This window comes from Seriola dumerili, unplaced genomic scaffold (genome assembly GCF_002260705.1).
Source record: "Seriola dumerili isolate Sdu_G_001 unplaced genomic scaffold, Sdu_1.0 BDQW01000716.1, whole genome shotgun sequence".
Classification (NCBI taxonomy): Eukaryota; Metazoa; Chordata; class Actinopteri; order Carangiformes; family Carangidae; genus Seriola; species Seriola dumerili.
Window position 1 is genome coordinate 91,151 of NW_019174971.1, and position 25,656 is coordinate 116,806.

Here is a 25,656-nt window from a genome sequence, read left to right on the forward strand (position 1 = left end):
AAAGTCTAAAGCCTTGCAACAAACAATATGCAAATTTTGAGTTATTTTGTTCTGCAACAAAGTGTCAGTGTGATGATGACCCAGGCCAGGCCAGGTGGGGAAAAACCTGATAATAATTAGTAACACAATTAGAAACCGAGTGTGGATAAGAAACAGTTAAATGATCCTAATAATGCAGGTTGAGAACATGTCAGTCAGACTCAACCCCCACTCTCTAATCTGTAATCTCTGGAAAGGCTTCCTTGTAGCACAACTGCAGTTCATGTAAGGTAACACACACACACACACACACACACACACACACACACACACACACACACACACACACACACACACACACACACACACAGTTATGTATTTACCTGTGGGCTGTCAATAGCTTCACTAATAAAGGGGCTAAATCTGCTTCACAGTAAATGTGATGTTCACTGACTGACTAAGCAGTGAGAAATAATGAGGGATATTTTGAGCGAGTGTGTTTCACTGTGCCCTTCATAAAAGCAAGCTCTAACAGGAGAGCTGTTTTCAGCCATCTCCGAGGAATGCGCACGCATACACACACACACACACACACACACACACACACACACACACACACACACACTTACCGTTACTCAACCTTTTCAGTAATTTCCTGAAGTTCCCCTCTTGGCTTATTGTGTCAGAACAATGAGCTACAAAGGTGAGGTAGGAAGTAATCTGCCAATCATTTGTACAGGAACAAACACACACACACACACACACACACACACACACACACACACACACCAATACTCAATAACTGTATTCACCTGTGATCTGAACACCCGATACATGCCAGGACAAACGTGTTGCTTTATGGTGGAGTACGCTGTCACACCCAGCACTTACCACTGTGTAAGAACACCTGAGGAAGTGAAGGTTTGGCTGTTGTCCAAACAGAGCCAATGTAAGCACCACACCTTTGTTGACACGTCACTCGATACCAGTTTGCTAATTGGTCCTTTACCCAACATTTAACCTGTGTGTAATTCACACTCCTCACACTTGTGATACCGTCAGCGACTTTATCTTTCTTTTCTTTCTTTTCCTCTGAGCTCCACTGTTGTACAAAAACTATTAAAAACACATTAATCCCACACACACTACGTGTGTTAATCCGCAGTTGAAAATAGTCCCTAACAACTACACTATTGACTCCAGTTTGAGTCATGTTTGCTAAAAACTGCAGTGCCCAGCCGTTTTAGGAAACAACTTTGCCGGTTTCAAAAATGAAACTATACATTTGTGAGCTGTGTTAACAGATTTACGAGATGGACTAACACACTGTCAGCTGCTTTTGGCCTATTCATTGGATTTATACCAGTGAGAAATATAGATCCTTTGCCACTTCCTTTACATGCGATGACATGTATTTATACACCTCAGGATTATCACATTTATGGTGAGAAACAAATTCCTTCAGACCTTTTCAGCATCTTAGCTGTTTACTGGAAGTAATGATCTGCTTAAATGTTGCTGCAGAGAAAAAGACCTACAGTGGCAGACAAAGTGGAACCAGATGGTCTACTGAGGACATACTACTTTGGTTCAACAACTTGTCAACTTCCTCTTAGTATTTCATAAATATAATGTGTAACCCATTTTTCCCAAACTCACAAATGCACCGACATGAGAAATGATGTGTCACAGTGTGTTTCTGGATCGGCATTAGGCAGTTAGTTTACCCTGAAACCCAACCACAGGAAACACACACATACACACAGACAACACGAGTCACAGTTCCTGTCGTCACCCAAAAACAATGCTGAAACAGTGAAAAATTCAACAGGAATGTGTCCCTGTGTGTAATCCACAAACCTCACTGTGGACACTTTATAGTGACGTCCTTCAGCTGAAAGACGTTCCACTGAAAATTGCTCACAGTGAGGTCCGTGGAATATACAGAGTAAGCAGAGCACTGATACTCAGTATTTCAGTTCTCACGCTTCGGGCGCCACATATTAAATTCCACTGACCTCCACTGCTCTGTGGTCACAGACATGGATGGATTATGAGACCCAGTCTATAACCTTACCCTGCTTATAGTGTCCATGCTGGATATTAAGAGAGACGGCCTAAATCCTGTCCGGGACTTACTTCTCTCTACACATATTACACTAAATAATGCAGGATAATATACAACATATTATAGAAAAGCATCAAAGCAAAAGGTGTGATGCAGGTTGTATTTTCTTAGCTATCCGACTGGCAAACACATCAATGCACTGCATTTAAATATGGAGTAATTAAGAAAAAGAATTACTGGCACTTCGCCACTCCACTCCTGACTGAACCCTGTCTTTTTAACATACATAATAACATAATAACAGAGAGCTCCAGGTTCAGAAATGTCAGAGTCACGCAACAGTAACTATGAAGAACAACATTATAACTCTGTTGGATTTTCCTTGTGTCTTAGACTCAGGCCGAGTGCGCAAATGGGACTTTTGGTTAATAACTTAGTTCCTGAGTTTAATCCCTGTGGTTTCATAGTTCCTGGAACTTTTTGGTTGAAAAGTAAGAAAACGTTTTTTAAATTTTTATTTTGTTGGGCCATTATAAGCGCATATGACGACTAATACCACTCCCAAAAACACTATGTTCACTGCTACACTTCTACTGCCAATAATAACAACAATAACACAGTATATCCATGCGTACTACAACATCGGTTCCCTTCCTTTTTCCTCCACATAGGGTACATGTCCATGTGTAACTTCGCTATCAGCTGTGTTGCTGAGGGGGAACTTCTTCCCATGGTGCAGCTGTCTTGAGTGCACGCTCCACAGCCACCAATGCACTAATCTCTGAAGTGCTGCACCGCTGTGTGTGAACATGTGTTTATGTATGGGCATACACTGCATATATACGTACATATATACAGTGCTGTGGACACACAGGTGCAAAGAAACATGTTCACGTATGTCTAAACACAACAGGAAGTGGTATTCCACTCTGCTTGTGTTTGCACAATTATTTCAAAACAACCAAACACACACACACACACACACACACACACACACACACACACACACACACGAGCGCTGAGTGAGGAGGTCTCTAATGTGCTTTATGTGCTCACTGTGAGGATGTAATATAGTAAACACATGTTGGACGGTAAAGAAAGATGCACGGAGAGGAACAGCCTGGGAGAAACACTGACAGATGGACGGAGGGAGGTGCTGAGCGATGCGTGACGTCACGTAATGTGTTTAAGTTGAAGAACGACAGAGTGATGAGGAAGAGGAGGGAGGACAGAAGATGGGTAGTGTTTAGAGTGAGGGAGGAAAAGGGGAAGAAGGGGGTGAGACAGAGGGAGAGATAGATGATTGTGGAGAAGAGGGGAGGAGGTGGCTTTACACTGCAAATAAGTATTTTTTTTTAACAGCATCTAATCAGCTCATAAAAATATTTGGGGGCATGTTTCTGTCCACCTGGTGAATCTGTTTTCTGGCTCTTTAGCTGCTAAATGTAAACTTCACGTCTAATGAAACAGCTCATTTGTGTTCAAGGTTATTAAAACCGCAACCTAAAACTGCCTTCTGATATGATGCCATCATGTTTTTTTAACCCGTTATTTCTACGTTTACTGGAAGGCACCAAGAATAATAAAATCATTTCACATGTGAAGTCTTATCAGTCTCACCTACAGCACAAGAAGTAACCAGTATTTCAAGCAGCAAACACACCCACAAAAGAAAGTGAAAGAATTTACAGCGCTGTGTGTGTCTGTGTGTGTGTTTGTTTGTGTGTGTGTGTGTGTTAACAAGCAAGCGAGTGAGAGACAGAGAGAGAGAGAGAGAGAGAGAGAGGGAATCTGCTTCATCTCTACAACTATTTGAAATGCAGAAGTCACATCATTCTTATTAGCTGCGGTGTTGACAGGTTGGCAGGTGAAGAATACAACAGAAGTACAAAGTGTATTTATGAGTAATTGTGTGTGTGTGTGTGTGTGTGTGTGTGTGTGTGTGTGTGTGTGTGTGTGTGTGTGTGTGTGTGAGAAAGAGATACAGCAGCATTTATTTATGTACGTGTGTAAAAAACTGCATAAAAAAGAACACGAGAAAAACAGAAACAGCGACTGATTGTAATTAATGAGAGAAAACATCTAGAAGTATGTGTGGTCTACCTGTATATGTGTGTGTGTGTGTACTGTATGTGTGTGTGTATGTACTGTATGTGTTTGTGGTGTTGTACCAGTCTTAGGCGAGGATCCAGAGACGCTGAGCGAACACTCCATCTTGGCTGTTTTCGACGGATAAACACTGGTGTCGTCTGATTGGATGGCAATGGAGAAGGATGGGCCTGTAACAGCAGCACATGAGCTCTGATGAGTTTTATTTTATTTTATTTTTTAAATTTGACATAGACAGAAAACATCACAGACACACAACTGAGATCAAAAGGATTCATTTAAACACCGACTGCTTTTAAACCTACATATGCTACGATTCTACATTCATGTCCCTGAGGAACGGCAGTCGATGCGAGGAGTGTTCGTGCTTTCAGATGGTAAACACTGCTTTTAAGTCAGTTTGTGATTTCTCTGACATGCTGAGATCAACAGGGAGGAAACAGCTGTAGTGTAGATTGAAAAAAAAAAAAAAAAAAATAGATTAAAGTTTTTTAACATGTTCATACAGTCTGTGTATGAGGAGTTCTATAAATAAGGTAAATGTTGACAGCCGTGCAGATACAAAATCAAAATGCCATTTTCAGGCATTGAAACTAGACTCAGAAGCTCTCCATTAGCAAAGCTGACCCCGCCCCTTGTTGATGACATCTTACCAAAAATTCAGATTTAGATCAATTTGGATTGAATTTCTCTCTTTACATGTCAAGTGTTGCAAGTAGATACTCAAGGACAAATGGGAAGAAAGGAAAAGCCTACAAGACTAGCTAATGTGTCGTCATCCTAGCCAGTCATAAGTCTGTTATGGCAATAAAGAAAGAATATACTGTAGCTTTTTTGGGGTATCACATTTGCACATTTGGTAGCTCCAGTTGGGTCCAATCAGGTCAGGTCTAATGCAGGTGCAGGACTCAGTTTTAGGCCCATGCAGAGGTCTATTTTTCATGTCAAACTCCACAGTGTTAGTAAGCCAGCCTGGGATGCTACTAAGCTAGCCTAGCACAGCCACAGCAGCTAATACTGTAACTGTGGACTCAAGCGTTGCAGACAGATGGACTGGCAGACACACAGATGGGCAGACACTAGTGAGGTCCACGCTGAATATTATGTGTTTCACAGTGCAGTTTTGGGAAGTCTGTAAAACATGAACTCCACTGCACAAAAGGGTGTAACTGTTAAGCCTGAGAGCAGCTACTGTCATGTTATCATGGTTTTCCGCCGCATTACTAATGCTGTCGTACAGTACTGTAAAATACATGCACTTGATTTGCATAAAAGCAGATGTAATGTTTTAGTCTTGGCACCGAAAAGTCTAATCGGAGCATTCAAGAAACACTTCAGATGACCCAGTCGCAAAGTGTTCCACATAACTGATATTTACATTAGGAAGCATGGATATGAAATTCTGTTAATATTCATTACTCCTTCTTTTGGGGAATCAGTCATTTACTTTGACAGACTTTTAAATCGTCTACAGCATATTCAGCAACTCATTTATGTCTTCTCTCAATTTTTCTCTTCACTTTGTGTTATGAGAACTGTTTTATTTTTTTTTTTTTAGCCGTCTTCACCATGAGAGCACAATGTTTACTGTAAACCGCTGTGAACATGTCGTCTTGCAGCACCACCTGCAAAAACAACTTTCGGAGGTTTGGGGACATGCGGTCTCTGTGGACACCCATCGGCTCTTTCACTACATTTCACAATAAAACAGTGCCTTAAATGTGGGCGAATTGTTATGACATGCCTTTAATTCCACTGTTGTCAAGATGGAAAAGCCTTTGAAACAACTTTCAAACCACTCTGCATTCTTCTCTGCTTCAAACATGAGCAATGCAGAATTCATTACCTCTGCAATAAATAATCAAACGCCATCGTATCCATCAGAAAGCACCATTTCTCAGGCTACTCCACTCTGAGGATGAATGAAGTCTTTATTCTTCGTCTAACATTTACCCAGTTTAAACAAGTTCTTCATCCAGTTACAATAACAACTGTGAAGGTAGCTAAACCAAACTATTTGGATAATACCTTCATCTTTATTTTAACTTCTGAACGAGTGGTTTCAATCACATGACTGAACTATGGTCTCCAGGTCAGTGATGTTAATGATAAGTACCAGGAAGGATCTATTCTATTCTATTCATGAAAATCAGACGAAGGTTGAAAAATAAAGAATTTTACATCAAATCTGGAGTTTTTACTTTTGGCAAAAGGTTATAGATTTAATAGATGTTGGTAAATCTATATACTGGCTTTACTCTAATCAAAGATTATGTCTTTCCTGCGGCCACACCATATTTATGTTGCTGTCCTACCACAAAATCACTTCAACACTGAATTATTGAACAGTAAATGTGCTGGTGAGACTTTGCATTTCCATATACGTCGTCACAGAAGATCCCTGTACAGGCAGAGATACCACAACAAGTCTGAAACATTCAAGATACAGCTGGAACCTTGGGAGGCTTGCCATTCTGTGGTTGTGCTCCGAACACACACACACACACACACACACACATACACAGTGCACAGAGCTTCCGTCCCCTAAGGCAAGTATAAGGGGTTCTTGAAAACTGCTCAGCTTGAAGCTTGAACACTGTCAGTGTGTGTGTGTGTGTGTGTGTGTGTTGTCGAGGAGGGGGTGGGGTGGGGGTGGTGGTTATTGCACTGTGTGGGGTCAACTCAAAATGTTCGACTTGGATACACCCACTTGAACACTTGAAAAAGATCACACACACACACACACACACACACACACACACACACATACACATACACATACACACATGCATAGAAAAGAAAAGGAAAGCAGCGGTGCAGATCTGTGCAGCTGGCTGATTGGCCAAAGGGCTTCACTTTGAAGATGTCCCAGAGAGAGAGGGAGGGAGGGGCGAGAGAGGTAGAGGGAAACAGTGGGGGTGAGAGAGTGAAAGGATGGTGGAGAAAACGGAGGAGGAAAAACGTTAAGTGAGAGAGCGAGAGAAAGAAAGAGGAAGTAATGCTCAAGGGCTCCTGCCCTCCCCAGAGAAAGACAGACGATGGGCTTCAGTCTATCTTCTCTGCTCCTCCTTACTGCACTTTTTTTTTTGTATTCAATATGCTGCAACCCGCCTGCCAACAAAGATGTGCAACATCTCTTCATTGGCTACCAGAGTTTGACTAATTTTACCGAGCAGGCACTCCAGTAACAGCCTGAGCAGATTTCTGAATTGTCCACACAGTATGTTGGAGTAGTTTGTTGGATTTCCCCAATTCAGCACAACAGATTTTGGACTTTTTGGGCAAAAGCTGATCAATATTTGAGATTTTTTGGTTTTGGTACCTTTGGACAGAGCCAGGCTAGCTGTTTCCCTCCGTTTCCAGTCTTTATGCTAAGCTAAGCTAAAAGGTTGCTGGCTCCATATTGATCTCCTTGACAAGGAAGAAAGTAAGTGTATTCCCCAAAATGTCAAACAATCCTTTAAAATAAAATTTGTGGACAAGGCTGTATTATGATCGTCCTTTGTCCCTCCCTGACACTCCACCTTCTTTCTCATCTCTGTTTTTCCTTTACCTCTATCCTGTTTTTTATATTCTATATGTATATTACTCCTAACTTCCTTTTGCGTCTTCCTCCGTTTATCCTCTTCTTTATCTCTCTCCACATTGTTACCATTCTCTCCGTCATCATTGACCTTTGTCTTCATCATCCACTTTCCTCCTCCTCAGTCCACTCCACCACCTCTCTCTCTCTCTCTCTCTCTCTCTCTTCCTCCTTGTCGCCTCCCTCCTCTTCCTCCTCTCCTGTCTGACGCTCCTGTTCCTCCTCCTGTCTCCCACTTCCCAGTCAGATCAAAGAAAGTTAAGTAGGCCAGTGACTGTGGTGGGCGTCAAAGGGCTTAAGGTGTGTTTGTGTGTGTGCATCTTTATTTTTGTACATTATTAGGGAATTTATGTTGGTTATCATTTACTCTGTGTGGGTGGAGGATGTGAGCTCATACCATGTGAAACGTACAGAACTGCTTACACATTCCTATTAATAGACAGTTACCCTAGGATTTCCAGGGTAATTGCAAAGACTTAACATGAATTTAGTCACTTGTATTTGTTCAGGTTGTTATGAAACCGAATAATTAATTGAATGACTAAATGGCTTTAAATGAATAATGAATCTTTCAACAGTGTTATTAAGTATTTTCAATATTTAGTCTTTTGTCATTGTCTTACAGCCTAAAATCAGGATAATTTCATTGGTCTTTATAAGAAACATCTGCATGAGGAACAAGTGAGAGAAACCTAAAGGGTACAATTAAAAAAAGTAAAGCTCTCAAGTTTATTTTAAAGGTTAAACTTGATGTTCCCGAGCATACAAACACTGGATGGATTTAATGATACCGCACTGTTAAGCTTCAGTGGCACCCATGAGCCACTTCAGTCATCGCTATAAAGGAGACAATGGACAGAAGCTTGAAATCAGATTTTTTTTTTCTTTTTTCTATAAAGCTCAAAATTTTAATCCTAACATTTGCATTCGGAGCCGAGAAAGCGCTGATCAAAGACAGCAAAGTAGTGAAAGTCTGCCTGTGGGGTGCAGCTGACCCCTTGCTGGATGGGCTGCACACACACTGAGCTGAAACTTCACAAACTCAGATTTTTTTTTAATTAAATCATGCATCTGAAGTTGGAGGTCTGTTGTGTTATAATCATCATCTAGCAGGTAATACCGACCGGGTGGGAAAAACACGACTGTTTTTGTTTTTGTTTTTTTCCCCAAAACCAACTTCAGACTAATGATTTGAGACTGAAAAACATCTCCATTTACACAGCTACCTTCATCTGTCAGAGTGGGCGACTGCCTCCCGTGATTGAGCCAAACTTTTCTTCAATAAGATCTAATATTATTATATCAGTTGGAAACATTTCCCACAATGCACTAATACAACCACTGATATTACACTAAAGAGCAACCTGTAGAGCTAAACCTCTACATGCTGCTTAACAATGATGCTTAACACATTTCTGTCCTGTCATAGTAAAACCAACCTTACTTAGAAGTTTTTTGCAGCAATGTTCTTTGGGATTTGTAGACCCAACTTTTATCTGCGGACATGTTGCTGTGTTTGTATGTGCAAAATACTGTTTAAATACTGGTGCAATAACAACAACCTTCCAACTTGTTGTACTGGAACTTGGTCAACTCAGGTGTGATGTCATTCCCAGCTCCGACATCCAACTCCCAAGGTAAATAGAACGCTCCATCAATCAAAGCGATGTTTTCAGCTTCGACAAAATACTTAAAAATGTAATGAATGAGGTTGTGTGAGAAGAAATACAAAAAAGCACAAATGGACCCACCATTTTCTTGAAAGTCGATCCTGACTTTGTTAGACTCAGCGCTTGTGGCTTTGGTCCAGGTTTGTCCTGGCTGCTGTTTCGTCCACGCGGTGATGTCGCACCAGTAGTAACCTCTGTCGGACAACTGGACTCCAGCCAGACGAAACCGAAACTCTGCTGGACCGGACTTTGTCAGAACCAGACTGTCTCTGAGTGGACAGACAGAAAGAGGAATACATTTCAAAATAAAACATACAGACACAGGTGCGTGGTTAAGAAGTTATGTGTACATATTTCCATGTAGGTACCTCCTGTTTGGGTCTGTGGCTCCTCCGTGCTGCAGGACGTTGTCGGGGCTGAGAGTCATGATGGTCCTCACGTTGCTCTCCAGGCTCTCCTGCGATTGGATGAGCACCGAGTAGCCCGCCTCCCCAAGGTTCTCAGTGGTCACGGTGCAGCTCATCTCAAAGGTAGCCCCGCCCACTGAGGCTTCACGGATACGTTTGGCCACAACGTTTAGAGTCGGACCTGAGAATACCACCAGTCCATTGATTAATTGATGAATCGACTTTGAGAAGGACATCATTCAGCCCATCACAGGGTCGAGAGGGCGGGAAATCCCCGACGGAGGTCCACAGGAAGTGATTAGTGATTACATCATGAACTTATTCTGACTCAAAGCAGGCTCACACACACACAGACACACTGAGACTACAGAGTTACATCATGGCTCAATTAACTAAATAGGGGGCACCAAGTTCAGCGTGTGGGATTTAAATAGAGAGGATGTGTGTGTGTGTGTGTGTGTGTGTGTGTGTGTGTGTGTGTGTGTGTGTGTGTGTGTTGTGAATAGGACAGAGGCTGAAGCAAGAAGAAGTCTGTTATTATGTTGAGGGATTTTTCTGTGAACTGACATCTAGACATTAGAGCTCATTCATACGACTCAACAGCAGGGTTACTCTGGCTGGCTGGAGTTTTCTCAATCATGAATGTGAGTTAATGGTTCATTTTGTTTTTTAATTTCTCCCAAAAGGTGCATCATTAAAATCACAGAATACAACCTTGAGTTGCAGGATAAATTTTACATGCAGAGATAGCTGTAAAGGTGCCAGCTAAATATTGATTTCCCCGAAGTACAAAAAGAAAACTCTTATTTTTTCTTAGATCTCTTTAACTGTGTTCATCTGCATTCAAAACCTTACAAAGACCAGGCATTTAAAATAAACTGCTTCTATGATTTAAAGTCTTGTAATGTCCTGTTTTTTTGTGGAGAAACTGCAGTTAAATAAAGTTTCCTTACGTTTGGTATCCCATCGTACGGTCGTTGGTGAGCTATTGTACTCAGTTGTCTCCACCATGTCACCCTGGCTGCTGACGCTCCACGCAGACACGGTGCAAACATACTGGCCCATGTCTATCTCCTACAAAGTGAAAAGTTAAAATAAGTCCTATATGAGCTCATATAATGGAACAAGAGTTTATGTTTTTTAACTACTGTGGTAAAGAACTTAGTTTCTACATCTTTGTATTATCTTGTGATTAATTACAAATATTCAAACATCCCTGTAAATCTGCTTAACTTATTTTTTTGGCCACTATGAAAAATAAAAGAAGCTTAGAACACAACACTGGAATATTATTACTTTATAAATAGATATTGCTAGCAAACAGTTGCTAACAGCTGTTTTTTTGGTCTCCACTGTCTCCTGAGAATATCTGGTTAAATGTTCACAAACTACCTGTGTGCGGAGGATCCGCAGCTTGAACGTGTTGGGCTGGACTCTGGTCAGAGACATCGCACCGCTCTTCAGCCGGTCTGAGTACATCGACCCCGGCAACAGGTTGCCATTGCCGTCCAGGGAGCCAATGCGATGTGAGGTCTGAGGATCATCGCCTATACCTGTAGGTGAGTGGATAATGAGTGAGTCTGTAAAAGGTTTTGTAGATATTTCTAACCCGTTAAAGATTTAGACTAAAGCTGAGGTTAAAGTACCAGGGAGTGTGGTGTGCTCCCAGGTGACACCCAGTCGGCCTCCCAGGGGTAAATGGGTGATGTTGGTCACGTGGCACGCCAGTTCTGTGGGTTCAGCTGTCATCTGCGGGTTCAGGACGGGTTCTAGGTTCACTGTATAGCTCGGCTCTGGGGAGAAAAAGTGAGAGAGCTCAAAATTAAACTCATTTTGATTATGTCGTTCAAACATTTAGAAGCTTTAAATGAGGTATCAACAGGGAATCCCCCCCCCCCATCACTGACAATTAATGTTTTTCTGTGCAGTTGGGAACTTTGAGGTTTATGCTTGAATGGGATGTTGCTAATATAACTGGAATGAACCAACACACTCTCAGACTGTACAGACAGAGGGTTAAACCCATCAAGGTCAAAACAATCACAGCTACAGGTGAAGAACGGCTACAATTTGAATTTTGATATTGGGTTCACCACTTGCCACAATCTTTGTCAGTTCCTGAAGCAACATAATCCTAATTTGGACAAAGGGGGTGGAGCTGAGGTGGAACAAGGAAGCAGCAATCACCATGGCTGAAACTCGCACCCTGAGACACTTTTCAGTACCAGCAAACACACAACAAAGTGACATAAACCCAACCCCAAACCTCTGTAAACCCCAACAACTGCTGCTGAAAGGCAGGGGATCGTACCATCAAACAGCTTCATAGCTCAGCACTCTCATCAGCACCATGGAGACAATGCACCTGAATTATGCTCAGTCTTACACAATGCTTGGTCCCCTGTACAAGTAAGTCATGCACTTCCATACCTAAAGGCTGTAGATGTCAGAGATAAGATCTCCAAGGCGCTTTACAATGAAAGACATGACTCCAACTGTAACACATGACTCAAGAGATTTCGAGGGATTGTAAATTCACATCTTCTAAAAAATAAGTTTTAAAATCCATCAGTGATGCTGCCTACGAGAGGATAGAAAACACTCCTCTTCCTTCATATCATTCTCTCACAACTCGTACTGCACCGCATCGCACCATGTATGAACAGAGCCATTATGGAACATCTACAGTATTTCATCTCTCTACAGAGCAACACAGCTTTACAGAGCTGGGCTGGAATGAATATTAGTTTCAAGAGGGGAATCTGTACCCTGATGACTGAACAACAACCTGAAACCTGCTATACCACAGATCGAGTGACTGTGCTCCCTCCAGAGAAATGATTTGCATCCTAACAGGGCTTTATTTTCATCGGTCACCGCCAGGTTTTGTCACTTTACGACAGCCCAGAATCCCCAGACAAATTTCAAAGTGAATCCTGAGCAGGGTGACGGAGCCAGACAACAAAAATAGAGCTGAAATAACACTGTTAACTGTGTGAGATGAGGTGTGCATCACAGTACTAATAGTGTGTGTGTTTGTGCGTGTGCGTGTGTGTGTGTGTGTGTGTGTGTGTGTGTGTGTGTGTATGTGTGTGTGTACAGTAGGTGGTGAGGCAGGTTTTCTCAGCCAGACATCCAGATTGCACCTTTACACGTCAATGAACAGGGAACACACACACAAAGATTACCACCTGCCTAACTGTGAGGTAGGCGACACGCAAACACACACGCACGCACACAGACGCACACAGAAAGTGTATATGTATATATCAGTGACACAAACAAGAGTGCGTTGGCATACCAATTCATTCCACTAGCCAACATGCGCACACGCACACACTATAAACACAAGTGCATACGGAAGTGTGCACATGTGTGTGTGTTTGGCAAAGGAGGGGGTTTGCATGATGTCAGTTGGACGTCACACACACACAGTGACTCATGCACTGTCACCATCTGTTGTGAAACACACACATACACACAAACACACAGACACACAGACTTTGATCGATGAGGGTGTGTGAAGTTGCCCTGCCAATTACGTACGTAGCTCTCTCTCTCTCTCTCTCTCTCTCTCTCTCACTGAAACGTTGCCTTATTTAGCAGAGCAAGTGCTCGACACTGGCTCAGGAGCTCTGCTACTGTACATCAGTTCACCGGCTGTGAGCAAGCCAATACTTACTCTCTAATTCAGAGACCTCACATTCAGCTACAGGAGTGAAACACATGCAAATCCGCAATTTATTCTGATTTCCCAGTTTTTTTTGTTTTTTTTAATCATTTAAAGAGTTAGTATAGTTCATTTTAATCACCTCACAGTGATTTCAGGGTTATTTTGAAGGTCAATCTCATTTACATGCAGCTCAGAGCAGACGAAACAGGTGCTGAATTCACTGCAGCTACAGTGATCAGGTGTTATCAACAATGAAAATAACTGTTGTAGCATGTTTTACTAGGATTATATTGGTTATACAGGTTGCCCCTTGCACAGCCAAATTAGGGAGTTTAGTGACTTTCTCTCATATAGTATACTGTTGCATTATAAGGCATTACCTTCTCAATCCCTGTGGAACCAAACAACAGTTCAAACCCCTGTAGTTCCTCTAAATCTCATGTTAAAGAGACCATGATGCTGCTGACCCGGTGTCACGTCCCAACAGGTGAGTCTGAGCTGCTATTTTCTGACAGTCCTCATTTCTGAGCAGAAATTATGTAAAAACAAGCTTTAAAAAGAAAAAAAAAAAAAGGCTCTATTAGTGTTTGTGGTTCGGGGGAGGCAGAGGGAGGGAAAAATAGGTCAATGTCAATAACACAACAAACGGCTTTCATCTGCATCACTGCATGTGTTCATTTTAAGAAGCTACTCTAAGTTTGAGACTCTCAATCTGATGGCGATTTGCCACTGACTGGTATGTTTGAAATGTTGTCATATCTCATTCAGTATTTCTCTGCTACTTACAGAGAATATCATTAGTAAACGCGCTGAATGTTCAGATTAGAGTATGAAAGCACAACTGACAATCATTTTCATTGCTGATTAATCTACTGGTTCATTAAAATGTCTTGGTTTGTCCAACTAACGGCCCAAAAACCAAAGATTTTCAGTTTACCATCATGGAAAGATAGATAAAAAGAATATATTCACATTTGAAGCTGGAACGGGTGAATTTCTGCAGCTTTTCTTTAAAAAAAATCTAATGTTAGATGTTTATCAATTATCAAAATTGTTGCCAACTTGGTAATAAAATCCATAAAAGCACAATATCAACTGAAATGATGACGGTCTTAAGGAGGCTCCTGAACTTTGACCTAATTTTATGTCCCTATTACAGAAGGGCACCATGTCAAAGTCTGGAATATTTCAAAATAAATGACACACAAGAAACGTGGTGCAATGGTGCAGGGTGTGAGTAGGTTTTACAGCTCAGTTTTGCCCAAGGACCTTGGGCCCCCCATCACTTTGGTCATGGACTTTGTTACCATAACAACGGTTGAACCACATACACAAATGCAGAGTGTTAAAAAGTTCATATTTTCTGTATAAACAGACATGCAAACATCCCCATCCTGTGGAATGTTTTAATTTTTAGACATGTATATCCAAGAATCCATGAAAGCGTAGTGCGCACACACACACACACACACACACACACACACACACACACACACACACACACACACACACACACACACACACACACACACACACACACACACACACACACACAAAAGGAGGTGCAGCCATCAGCAGTTGTGTATCTCTGGGAGTTCAGAAGGTGTGTCACTGGAACACGTTTGGCCTGTGTGTTTTCTGCTTCAGCTGCATGACTCAATGATATTATGTTTATAACAAGCAGAAGAGAGGGACTAGAACCGCTAACCACGGCACTGCCGGTGCCATTGAGCTGAGCAGGGAGTTGAACTCCCAGCCGTGGCAGAGTCGTCGGTCTCCAGGAGCAGAGGAATGCTGTATTCTGCCAAAATAACTGAAGGCATGTGAGACGCTCTGGTTTCACTGGAGTGTGCAGGAGTGTGTGTGCAGCATGTGTGTGTGTGTGATAGGATAACCAGATATGAATAAGCCGCTCGAGCTGTTCCCTCTTTCTGTCAACACTTTGTGTCTCCCAGGACGGAGGGGAAGTACGAGCTGACACATACTGAACAGATGTACAGTCAACAGCACAGATTACAGCTAAAACAACATGTAATCAGATTACTGTGTGTGCAGCCAGATTACAGCAATCTGTTATGACCCATGTCAGGCTTCCGAATGGCTTTGTGTTATTATGAGAAAGTCACCCATTTATACAGATCCAGTATCAGATAAAAGAGGGATAATTGAACATTTATTCCCATTGAGAAGTGCGGGGTGATATTCATAACTTAACATTTTATGAATAAAAGGTGAGTCACTCCTGTTTTGTAAGCAAACAGAGCCAATTTCCATGTTAGATGTTCAAAAATGGAAAATGAGCCAAGACTGTGGTGGCATCCTGTATGATATATAAAGTCTAAATAATAAATACTCCTGAAATAATAGATGAAAAAGTGTCCCTGAAAAATCACTTGCTGCACACAGACAGGCAGAGAAGAAGAGTATGGATGCTAAACAACATGAAACCACTGACTGGAGCTTGATGCAGCCCGTGGTTATGCAAAACCTCCTTAATTTAGCTGCTTGAAATTTCACTGGAGGATAAATTTTCACTGAGTTTAGGAAACTGCCGGAAAAGCTTCAGGAAGCAACTTAAACTGTTTCCTTAGGGAAGAAAAAAATACTGTGTCATACAGTTAATCCTGTATGAAACAGAACTACAGTTACCTCTTATTCAGGCTGTCCTCACACGACCACTGAATAAAGACCAATTAAATTCTTACAGTACATACATTACATTTATAAAAAAAACAAAAACAAAACAGTGAGGTCGAGTTCAGACTGGTATTCCCACAGTGCGAACAAAACCAGCCGCCTTATTCATTGCAATGTGACCCACTGCGTTTGCCATTCAAACACATGCAAGCACACATTCCAGGTAGATGATTTTGTAACAGGAATGGGTTAATTCTGCTGTTTTGACATGACACGCCCCGGAAACCCGTGGATCTGTTACTCAAACTGGAATTCCTGGACCGTTTATTTTTTTTATTTCACCGTCTCACCACTACCTGAAGCAACAAGCAGCCACCGACAGCCCCGTGCTCCATAAACGTACAGCACTTTACCTTATTTATATTCTGGAGACTTAATGAAAAGCAGTGTGTGGCTTTGTCTGCGCTGGACAGGAAGTGTACAGCAGATTTATGCACTGAAACTGCTGCTAGAGATGAGGTTGATAGAAGTGGCTGGAAAACCAAAACAATGGGCTAAAAAAGGCTAAAAGGCTCCATTAAACTGAGGGGATCTACAGATTTGGGTAATAAATCTCTGTTGATTCATCTCCATGAGAAACATCTTTCACTAGTCATTTGATTCACTGTTTATATAAAAATACTGGTTAGAGCAGCTTTAATCTGAAGCAGCGCTGATTATACTCCAAAGCTGTACGAGGACCAAGACACGTTCCTTTATATCCTCTCCTCATTAATTTCCTCCAGCTCGACCTGGCTCTCACAGGTCAGCAGGGAGACATGATCCCTCCAGGGTGTCTGCACCGAGGTCTCTTCTCAGTCATGCCGGAGGTGGGGGTGTGACCTCACTCAGGGCCCAAGCCATCTCCACTGGCTCCTCTGAGTGTGGAGGAGCAGCTGAACTGCACAGAGCTCCAACTCATATCGCTGAATTCCTCATTGTGTTGTAGCGTGAGGACAGCCGGGCTGCAGAGAAACTCAACTTGACTGTTCATTTTATGTTCACTAGTCAAAGCAAGTGACTGCAAAAAGATCAAGTGGTCAATAAAGGACTTCAAGTGGCTCAGCTCTCTGTTTTCCACCATCATGGTCACAGAAATGGTGATCATTTCCTGAATATATCTGAGATCAAAACTGGATGAAGCCAGAGCATTCATCTTTAATCATTCCTTTATCAACACAAACATTTTCTGATTCACGCAAGGGTCACATACTTGAGATAGCAATAAGACGGTGAATATTTGTCATTTGTCCATTTTCTAATATAAATAAAGTTTTTTAGAAATATTATAAAGTCCAGAGCTGGTGGCAGAGACAGATGGAGAGTTAAATTTAAGCTTGGGGGAGCATTGTGGCACATTGAGCCACTCCTCCAGTCTGGTCTGGTATAAAATGCTGCTGCCTCTTATACCAATAGTGGCTCATGACTAATTTAGGTTAATCTGGGATGCACAAATATGTATAAAAGGCTGGACTATAAGAATCATTATAAGAATACAAGAGAATGGAAGTCTGTCACAACCCTAAATATGTAGATACTGGTGGTGAACTGCCAGTTTGGGTCTTATTCTTGTAGCTGGGTTCATCCTATCTCTCCGTGAATAACATCATACTTCAGACGATCAGACAGGTTGGATCAGACAGGAAGGTATTTGTGAGAAACAAACAGGACAAACAGGGAAATGATTACCCGAGCTGTCTGTTATAAACCTCCATCACTGATCAGTGATTTTGATTAGAATTTTGATTACGAAATGTAAATGAAACTGTTGTGGAAATTCACAGTGTCTGTGCATGGCAACGGCCAAGGGTTTAAACAGCCTGACGACAGGATGACAGATGGACGGCCCAACACGAGTAGGAAACACACTCATCGCCACATGTGAAACGTGGGGTTTCTGCGTAAAAAGTGGGACACTTGTACGGCTCGAGTATAAACATTCATTCATCTCCATTCAAGATGCCACATTCATGGGTAATTTGTGTGAAGGAAGCGGCTAAAAGCAGAAACCAGCCACTGATACTAAATAAATATGAGCAAAAAGACGTCTCTATGCCACATTAATATATACACACAGACTTGTATATCATATATACTCATAAATATTCTGATGAGCTACGAAAAATAAGATACAAGTTAACGTGAAATACAAGCCGTGCTTTTGGGAGTGAAGTGGCTCCATTGACAACAACTCTAGCTGACAACAACACACACACAGAGGAAGTGTAGCCAAGGGTGAGAGGAATTACACCCTCTTTCACTGTGGGTGTGTGTGTGTGTGTGTGTGTGTGTGTGTGTGTGTGTGTGTGTGTGTGTGTGGGTGGTGGTGGTGTTGGTTGTGGGGAGCTCCCAAACAAGTTCTCCAACTCTTATTGTGCTTCTTGGTAGGCTGTGCTTGTAGCAAAGCATCGTGGGAAGAAGGGTAACCTCAAGGCCACACATCAATAGAATAGGAACCGACTGGCTGACAACGCACGTGTGCGCGCACACACACACACACACACACACACACACACACACACACACACACACACACACACACACACACACACACACACACAGTTAAGCTAATACTCCGGAGGAGCGGGGATGAAATATGAGCTATAGTCAATTAGAAATGTTGCTCTCATGGTGTGTGTGTGTGTGTGTGTGTGTGTGTGTGTGTGTGTTTGTGTGTGTGTGTGTGTGTGTCAGCAGACGTATGAAGGAATGTATAGCCTCAGGCCAAAATGTAGGAGTTCCACCAGTGAGACTAGCCTCATACCCTCAGTATATGGGACAAGCACACACGCGCGCGCAAGCACGCACACACACACACACACACACACAGATTAAAGACAGTGTGCATGCATGTATGTGTAGCATTTACTCTGTGATTCACTCACACACTTGTAAACACCCAGCAAACACGCACACACACACACACACACACACACACACACACACACACACACACACAGACAGACACAGACGAATAAGCAGATATGCACTCTGTCATCCCTGTAAACACATACACACATAAAAACAACATGGCAGAGATTGACAAGATGTTCTCGATCATGCTGCCTGATATTTCAGCTGTGCCCTCATACTAACTCACTGAGTGTGTGTGTGTGTGTGTGTGTGTGTATATGTGTGTGTGTGTGTGTGTGTGTGTGTGTGTGTATGTGTGTGTGAAGCCTGGTTGATATTTATAAATGTAACATGGGTCCTCAGGCTTCAACAAACTTGTGTGTATGTAGAGGAGATGGTTGTTATTTTAACTAAAGGCTCCAGTTGACATACAGGATGTAGAGCAACCAGCTGACACACACACTGTACCGAGACCAGCTGAATGTTTTAGTTTAATGAGTGGTCAGCCAATGGTTTCTATAAATGTGCATCTCTATTACTGGTTTTGCTTCTGCAAAGATTCTTTACCTTAGGTGTAGAATACAACAACTACATTTCCCATCAGTCTTAAATATGCTATGAGAACCTTATGGAAGCTGTAGTTGCTGATGCTGATAAAACAACCTGCAATTTCTTTTATTGTTACTGATGAGGTTCGTCTAATTAAATTGGAAAATATAGACACCTTAGAGCTGCATCATGTTTGAGTTTTTCATAAAAGGGTTAGAGAGCGGGATAGAAAATATCTATGCAAAGTACATTGTGCAATAAAGATTGTCTGAACACAACCACACCAGAAAGAGGCTGGGAGCTGGGAAAAAAAAAAAAGAGTGAAAAGTTACACTACACACTGTAAAAAAAACTCAATACTAGATTGTCCCATATAAACTGTACATGCTCCTGCTGCACTCCACTGGAGCCTGCAACCATCCAGGAATGGTGGAAATCCAATTCAAGTGGCCAGACTTGTACAAACCTTTGTAAAAGCATGGCATGCCACTAATGAGACCGCCACCGTCAGTGTGAACATAGCCTTTGGCTGTTTTTGTAAAGACCGGCTGCAGCCAGCTTTGGTGGCGCAGTCAACCAGGACCGACCTGGGGAGATCTCTTCTCTGAAACCCACTGGCTCGACACATGTGTGGTGTCACGAAGATCTGTTTTTGAAAGTCTGCATGTGTTCAGCTCTCAGTCATTTCGTAGCTTCTAACTGAATATCTGTGGCATGGAGTTCACTTGCACTCCGAAGTTAACCTTTCATACTTTCACAAATTAAACATGATCTAAACTGAACATTTCCTGCTGCTTCATATTACAAGTTTTCCACTGGCAAACCAGCAGGAGCCTGTTATTGTCAGGTAGCTACAGCAAATGCAACGTATTTGTCACCACATTAGAGTTATTGTGTGACAAAAAAAAATCAATCTACAGAACAAGATATGGACACTTTTGGTGATTAGCTTTCTATATGAAAGGAGGAATAGTACAAGATACAGCATTATTATTACATTTATAACATATATTATTGTAAAAAGTCCAATGTCAGATTTATGCTCTTTGTGTCTATGGACTTTTTGAAATGTTTAAGAACATTTCTGAAGCTGAATGGAGAGGAAGCTGCTGGCCACAGAGGAAAGTCATAGCAGACACAATGGAGGAAACAAGTGAGAGAGGAAGCGACGGCGAAGCCACAAAAACACAGTGAGAGAGATGTATGGAACTGATAACAGTCTCTCATGAAATATCAGGTATCAGTCATGAAGTCAAAGTCTGATTCATGAAAGTCAGCTGTGGCTGTAGCTGTCCAATTCAGTCTCTAAAGGCTGCAATGATAGTCTAATCGTCATAGATGTTATAGCATTTTGTTAAATTACATTGGTATTGAATATGATTCATTGATTTGCTAAATTACCTCTGGGTGTGGTGAGTCTGAGTCAGTGGAAAGTTCTGGTGTCACAGGCTTCTCCAAATCTAGTTTCACAGGTTTTTAAAGGTGGGGAACAACATTTGTTATGTTGAAATGAAAATGGCAAAATGTAAAGATATTGTGTTTAGGCTCAAAACACCAACTTTAAAACAGAATTACTGAAATCAACCCTCCAAAACCAGTGAAACTCTCACACTAAAATGAACGAACATGTGCTGTCATTTACATAAATAATGAAATTTCAACACTGACAAAAATAAGGGGGAATCTCATGATTTCATGTCATAAAAATGGCCGCCGTATTTCCTAATTTGTTTCAGATCTGTGTATTCATTTCTCTCTGAGAAACAGATACACAAATTATTCAATGAAAGGAAACAGCAGGTTTTCAGTGAACAGCAACAACATGAACATTATGAGCTGAATCTGACTAAATAAGCAGGAACTTATGGGTTAGTTCAATGTCCAATACATCCTTATATTTGCCTGTTTTGACATCAGTATTATGTGACTCCCATCCATTCCAAACTCCAGAGAGAGAATAAAGCATTTTGAGGAGCTTTTGAACTGAGTTGCAAATATCATGGCCAAGAGGCACCAAAGCAAACTGGACTCCATAATTATCATTTACAATCTTTTATTCTGAACAATATGTGGCTAATTGCCACTTCCTTGAAACGCAACTGCACTTGGGTTCTGGAGCCCACAGTAAACTTTTAGCGAGTCAATCCGCCAAAACTCTTCGGGGGAAATTCCCCAAAGCATTAATATAGTACTGTAGCTGAACTGAAAGTGATTATATAACAAGTATTTATTTATTCATTAAAGTCCATTTATTTCATGAAGAAATGGGAATTGGGAGTTTGTCAGAAATCCAACTGCGATGGTGGAGCAGCAGCTGGCTTTCTGATCAGTCAGAACGCTCTGAACATGGATCTAATGGTGCAAAAAAAATTCATGGTCCGAGTTTTGAGGTCATATTTTTCAGTACAGTGGTGAAAACAAAAGAAATGTAGAGGGAAAACACATTTTTCTCATTTATTTTGAAAATGTTAACATTGAATGGAGGCTCACTGGACTTAATTCTAACTGTAAAAATTACAGCGCTTTAGCACCTGTTCTCTTTCGTGCAATTCGGATTTTGTGTTGGCTTGTTGAGGCTCTTGTCATCAATATGAGGTTGTCAGGTAAACAGTAGAGCAGTACAGGAAGTCAATATCCCTGCCAAAAATAGTTCCAGCACGCAACTACCCGTAAAACCACCAACTGTCATTTTTACGCTTTGGTTTATGTACAGATTAAACAAACAGGATATAGTTTGTTTATCAGTGAGTTTTAGAGGTGCTGACAGATTGATTGTTTTACCTTTGGACTAGGCTAGCTAGTATTGTAGTTGTTAGAAAACGTTGTAAACTGGTGTTAACGGTGCATTTTTAGTGGACTATTTTCAGCGGTGGATTAATACTCTTTTGGTCCTGAGTATTTACAGCAGCAGGATGGAGTATGTGGGACTGACACAAGATAAACTACAGCTCAACTATGGCACAGAGGAATAAGATACATCATACGTACATACTGGCAATAGGAAATTACAGAATATCACCAGATTTGTCCTTTAAGGAGGATAAGTCAAGGTGTGACTAAGCATCCTAATTTTTTATCATTCTGTTTATTCAAGGGGACACAAAGAGACTAATCCCATGTCTAATTGCATATCAGGCTACATTCAGCTTCACCAAGAAAAACGCATTATGATGTAAAACTCAAACACAGAGTGAATAATGGCTGGAAATAGAGAAGAGAAAGACAGACAGAGAGACCACCCACAATGCCAGTAATTGATTGCTGTGTCGACTGTGTTTGACACCACTGCTCTTTAGAGGCGGGATCAGAGCATCTCACACATACAGTACATACAGTACATACACACACACACACACACACACACATCACACCAACAGCATACCCAGAGGTAGCAGAGTGCAAGACAGGCATGACTAATCAATCGTCTTCGCAGCAGGAGTCGACAGGCTGACTAGGGGATTAAAGAATTTCCCCTTGAGACTCCAGATTCATCTGATTCACCATGCCACTGTTACACATCCACAACTCATGAAATCATACAGTAACAACCAGCACACAGTGCTCTCCCATTACCTTTTTTTGGTCGGACCGCAACAGTAGTGCAAGCCCTATACATACGAATGTCTGTCACTAACTGACTTTCTATTATATCATCGGAGCCATTTAGAGACAGTTGTTTACAGCAGTTCCACAAAAGTTCTGGACAGTGATAGTGTGAGTAGCTTAGCAGGAAATCAAACACTTAAAATCAGCCGTGCTACTCATTAAATATTCCTTGCTAATTTCATTCAACAAAAACAAGATTGAGACAGCAACAGAGCAACATTTAAGCGATGCAACATTAAAAACTCCACATGACGTGCAGTTTCATATCAGGATGACATTCCCCAGCAGCAGCTTTGGTGTCCTAAAGCAATGTGCTTTTGTGCTGCTAAGGAACCCTGATGCTGTGGCACAGACAGTGACTGCCAGGATTCTCTATGAAGCTTTGTTAACAGTAAATTACAGTATGTGGAAGCTCATTCTCACTGGAAAAACTAATTACGTGAAGAGCTTGAAAAGATTAAACTTTTCATGTGTGTTTCATATCTTTTATTCATACTGTGAAAATTTGACTTCATATTTCTGACTTAAAATCTCATCATTCAAATTGGTGCTGGAACAATGAATGGACTAATCGATTAGGCAATGAACCGAAAATGACTCAACAGCTTTGATAGCTGAGTAATCATTAGGTCATTTATTGAGGAGAAATCTTTGCTGGTTCCAGCTTCCCAAATGTGAGGATTTGCTGCTTTTATTTTATATGATTGTTAATTGAAAATGTTTGGGTTTTAAACTTTGGTTCGGAAAAAGTAAGACATTTTTTTGTGTGTGGCATTTTACATAATGAAACAGACAATTTCGATTAATTGAAAAATTTAAATAAATACTTTGACTCAGAATTCAAAATCAATACTTTAGTATCTAATAACAAATGAATCATTAATCAAATGTTAGAAATTATCTTTAATTTGATGTGAGCATTATGACTAAGTCCTGATTTTAAGGTTGTTTCTCAGTCAAATTTTGAGATACAAAATTCATAAGGATGAGATTTACAGCCAGAATTTTTATAAAAACAAAGTTGTATTTTTGATACAAATGTATTTCATCATTTGGTGAGGTTGTGCATTCTTCTTATTTTTGGCAGACTTTTTTGTACTTCTGTTTTTTCTTAATCTGCTTTCTGAAACTCTTCATGTCTCATTCATCAGCTGATTAACTGATATGAAACTGATGAACATAACAATGTAAAAAACATGCAGCTGTTTCACTCACTGATCTGAGACACTTTAACGGTCACGGGGCTGGACTTCTTCTCGGACGCCATGTGCCACCGCCGTCCTCCTCCCTCACTCCTCCCTCCTTTGTCGATGAAGGCTCGGACACGGCAGGTGTACTCCCCTCCCTCCTCCGCGCTCACCCCCTTCACCCCCAGCCTGTACTCCCCGGCTCCCGTGCGCTCCAGGCTTGCCTCCCCTCGCTTTCCCTGCGCACCGCTTGAGGACGTGTTCGAGATCACCACCCCGCTGCGCTCCATGGTGACGATGTCACGCTCGCCGGCCAGCCAGGTCACTTCCAAGGCGAGGGCCTGCAGGTTGTCGGCGGTGACGGAGCAGAGGAGGGTCAGCGTGTCGCCGGGGGAGAGGAGCTGAGATGTGGAGGAGGGAGAGGAGGAGGATGAAGCCTTCACACTGAGGGACTGACCTTGAGAGGACAGAGACAGAGACACCATCAGTTCTTTCATCCTTATATCTACAGACAATATGCTTCAAGACAAAGGTTTAACAAAGAGAATAGAAAAGATCCCTCTGTATTACTGAAGTCTTCTTCCCAGAGGCGACAACACCAGACTCATTAAATGAGTGGAAGACACTGGCTATTAGTCTTCAGTCTGGGGTGGCTGAACATGGCTTGTTTGTAGCATTATATTCACTTTGATGCAGAAAGGCTTGAGCTGAAATATTTGTTTGGTTGATAGTTGACTGCTACAGAAATAAATGATGTATTTATTACGCTACTCTGATACATGATGAATAGCTTCAGTCCAGCACCTTGAAAATGAAGAACTATTTCCTATCATTGTAAATTTTAGACTGTAATCATTCTAAACAAGCTGTTTACAGAGCTCTTTGAACCATAGGGTGTTTTTGCTTAATTCAAAAGGGCTCGTCACTACACGTCAAGATGGATTAAATCTGCGTCACAATCTGTGTCAGACTTTGTGATAATAATTATGAGGCAGATTGTACAATGAATGCTTTGTCATTTGTTGTACGACCAAGTAGAACAAAAAAAAAAGAAAAGAAAAAAAGATGCAAACAGAAACACGTCATCAACTCGCATCATCCATCTGTACACTCTCTCAAAATGTACCCAATGATTAATTGATTAGTTCATTTAATCATTCTTCTTAAACTGTAAATCTTTGTGTTCTGGACTATTCAACAACTGACAAAAAACAAAACATCTGAAGAAAATCAGTGTTCTATGGACAATTAATCAGTAGGTCAAAAGAATAGTTGACTGCTTAATTTATAATGACA

General features: G+C 41.4%; 1 protein-coding gene across 1 annotated transcript in view; it reads right to left on the reverse strand.

Moving 5' to 3' along the window:
• The window catches only part of ptgfrn (prostaglandin F2 receptor inhibitor), a 57,184-nt gene that overhangs the window by 15,306 nt on the left and 16,222 nt on the right, over positions 1–25,656 (reverse strand). Inside the window, exons 5-11 of the mRNA XM_022765514.1 lie at positions 24,389–24,817; positions 11,463–11,609; positions 11,209–11,369; positions 10,770–10,890; positions 9,778–9,997; positions 9,491–9,678; positions 4,219–4,326 (exon numbers count right to left, since the gene is read on the reverse strand). Coding sequence (XP_022621235.1) covers positions 4,219–4,326; positions 9,491–9,678; positions 9,778–9,997; positions 10,770–10,890; positions 11,209–11,369; positions 11,463–11,609; positions 24,389–24,817 — 1,374 coding nt within the window. The remainder of the gene's footprint in view (positions 1–4,218; positions 4,327–9,490; positions 9,679–9,777; positions 9,998–10,769; positions 10,891–11,208; positions 11,370–11,462; positions 11,610–24,388; positions 24,818–25,656) is intronic.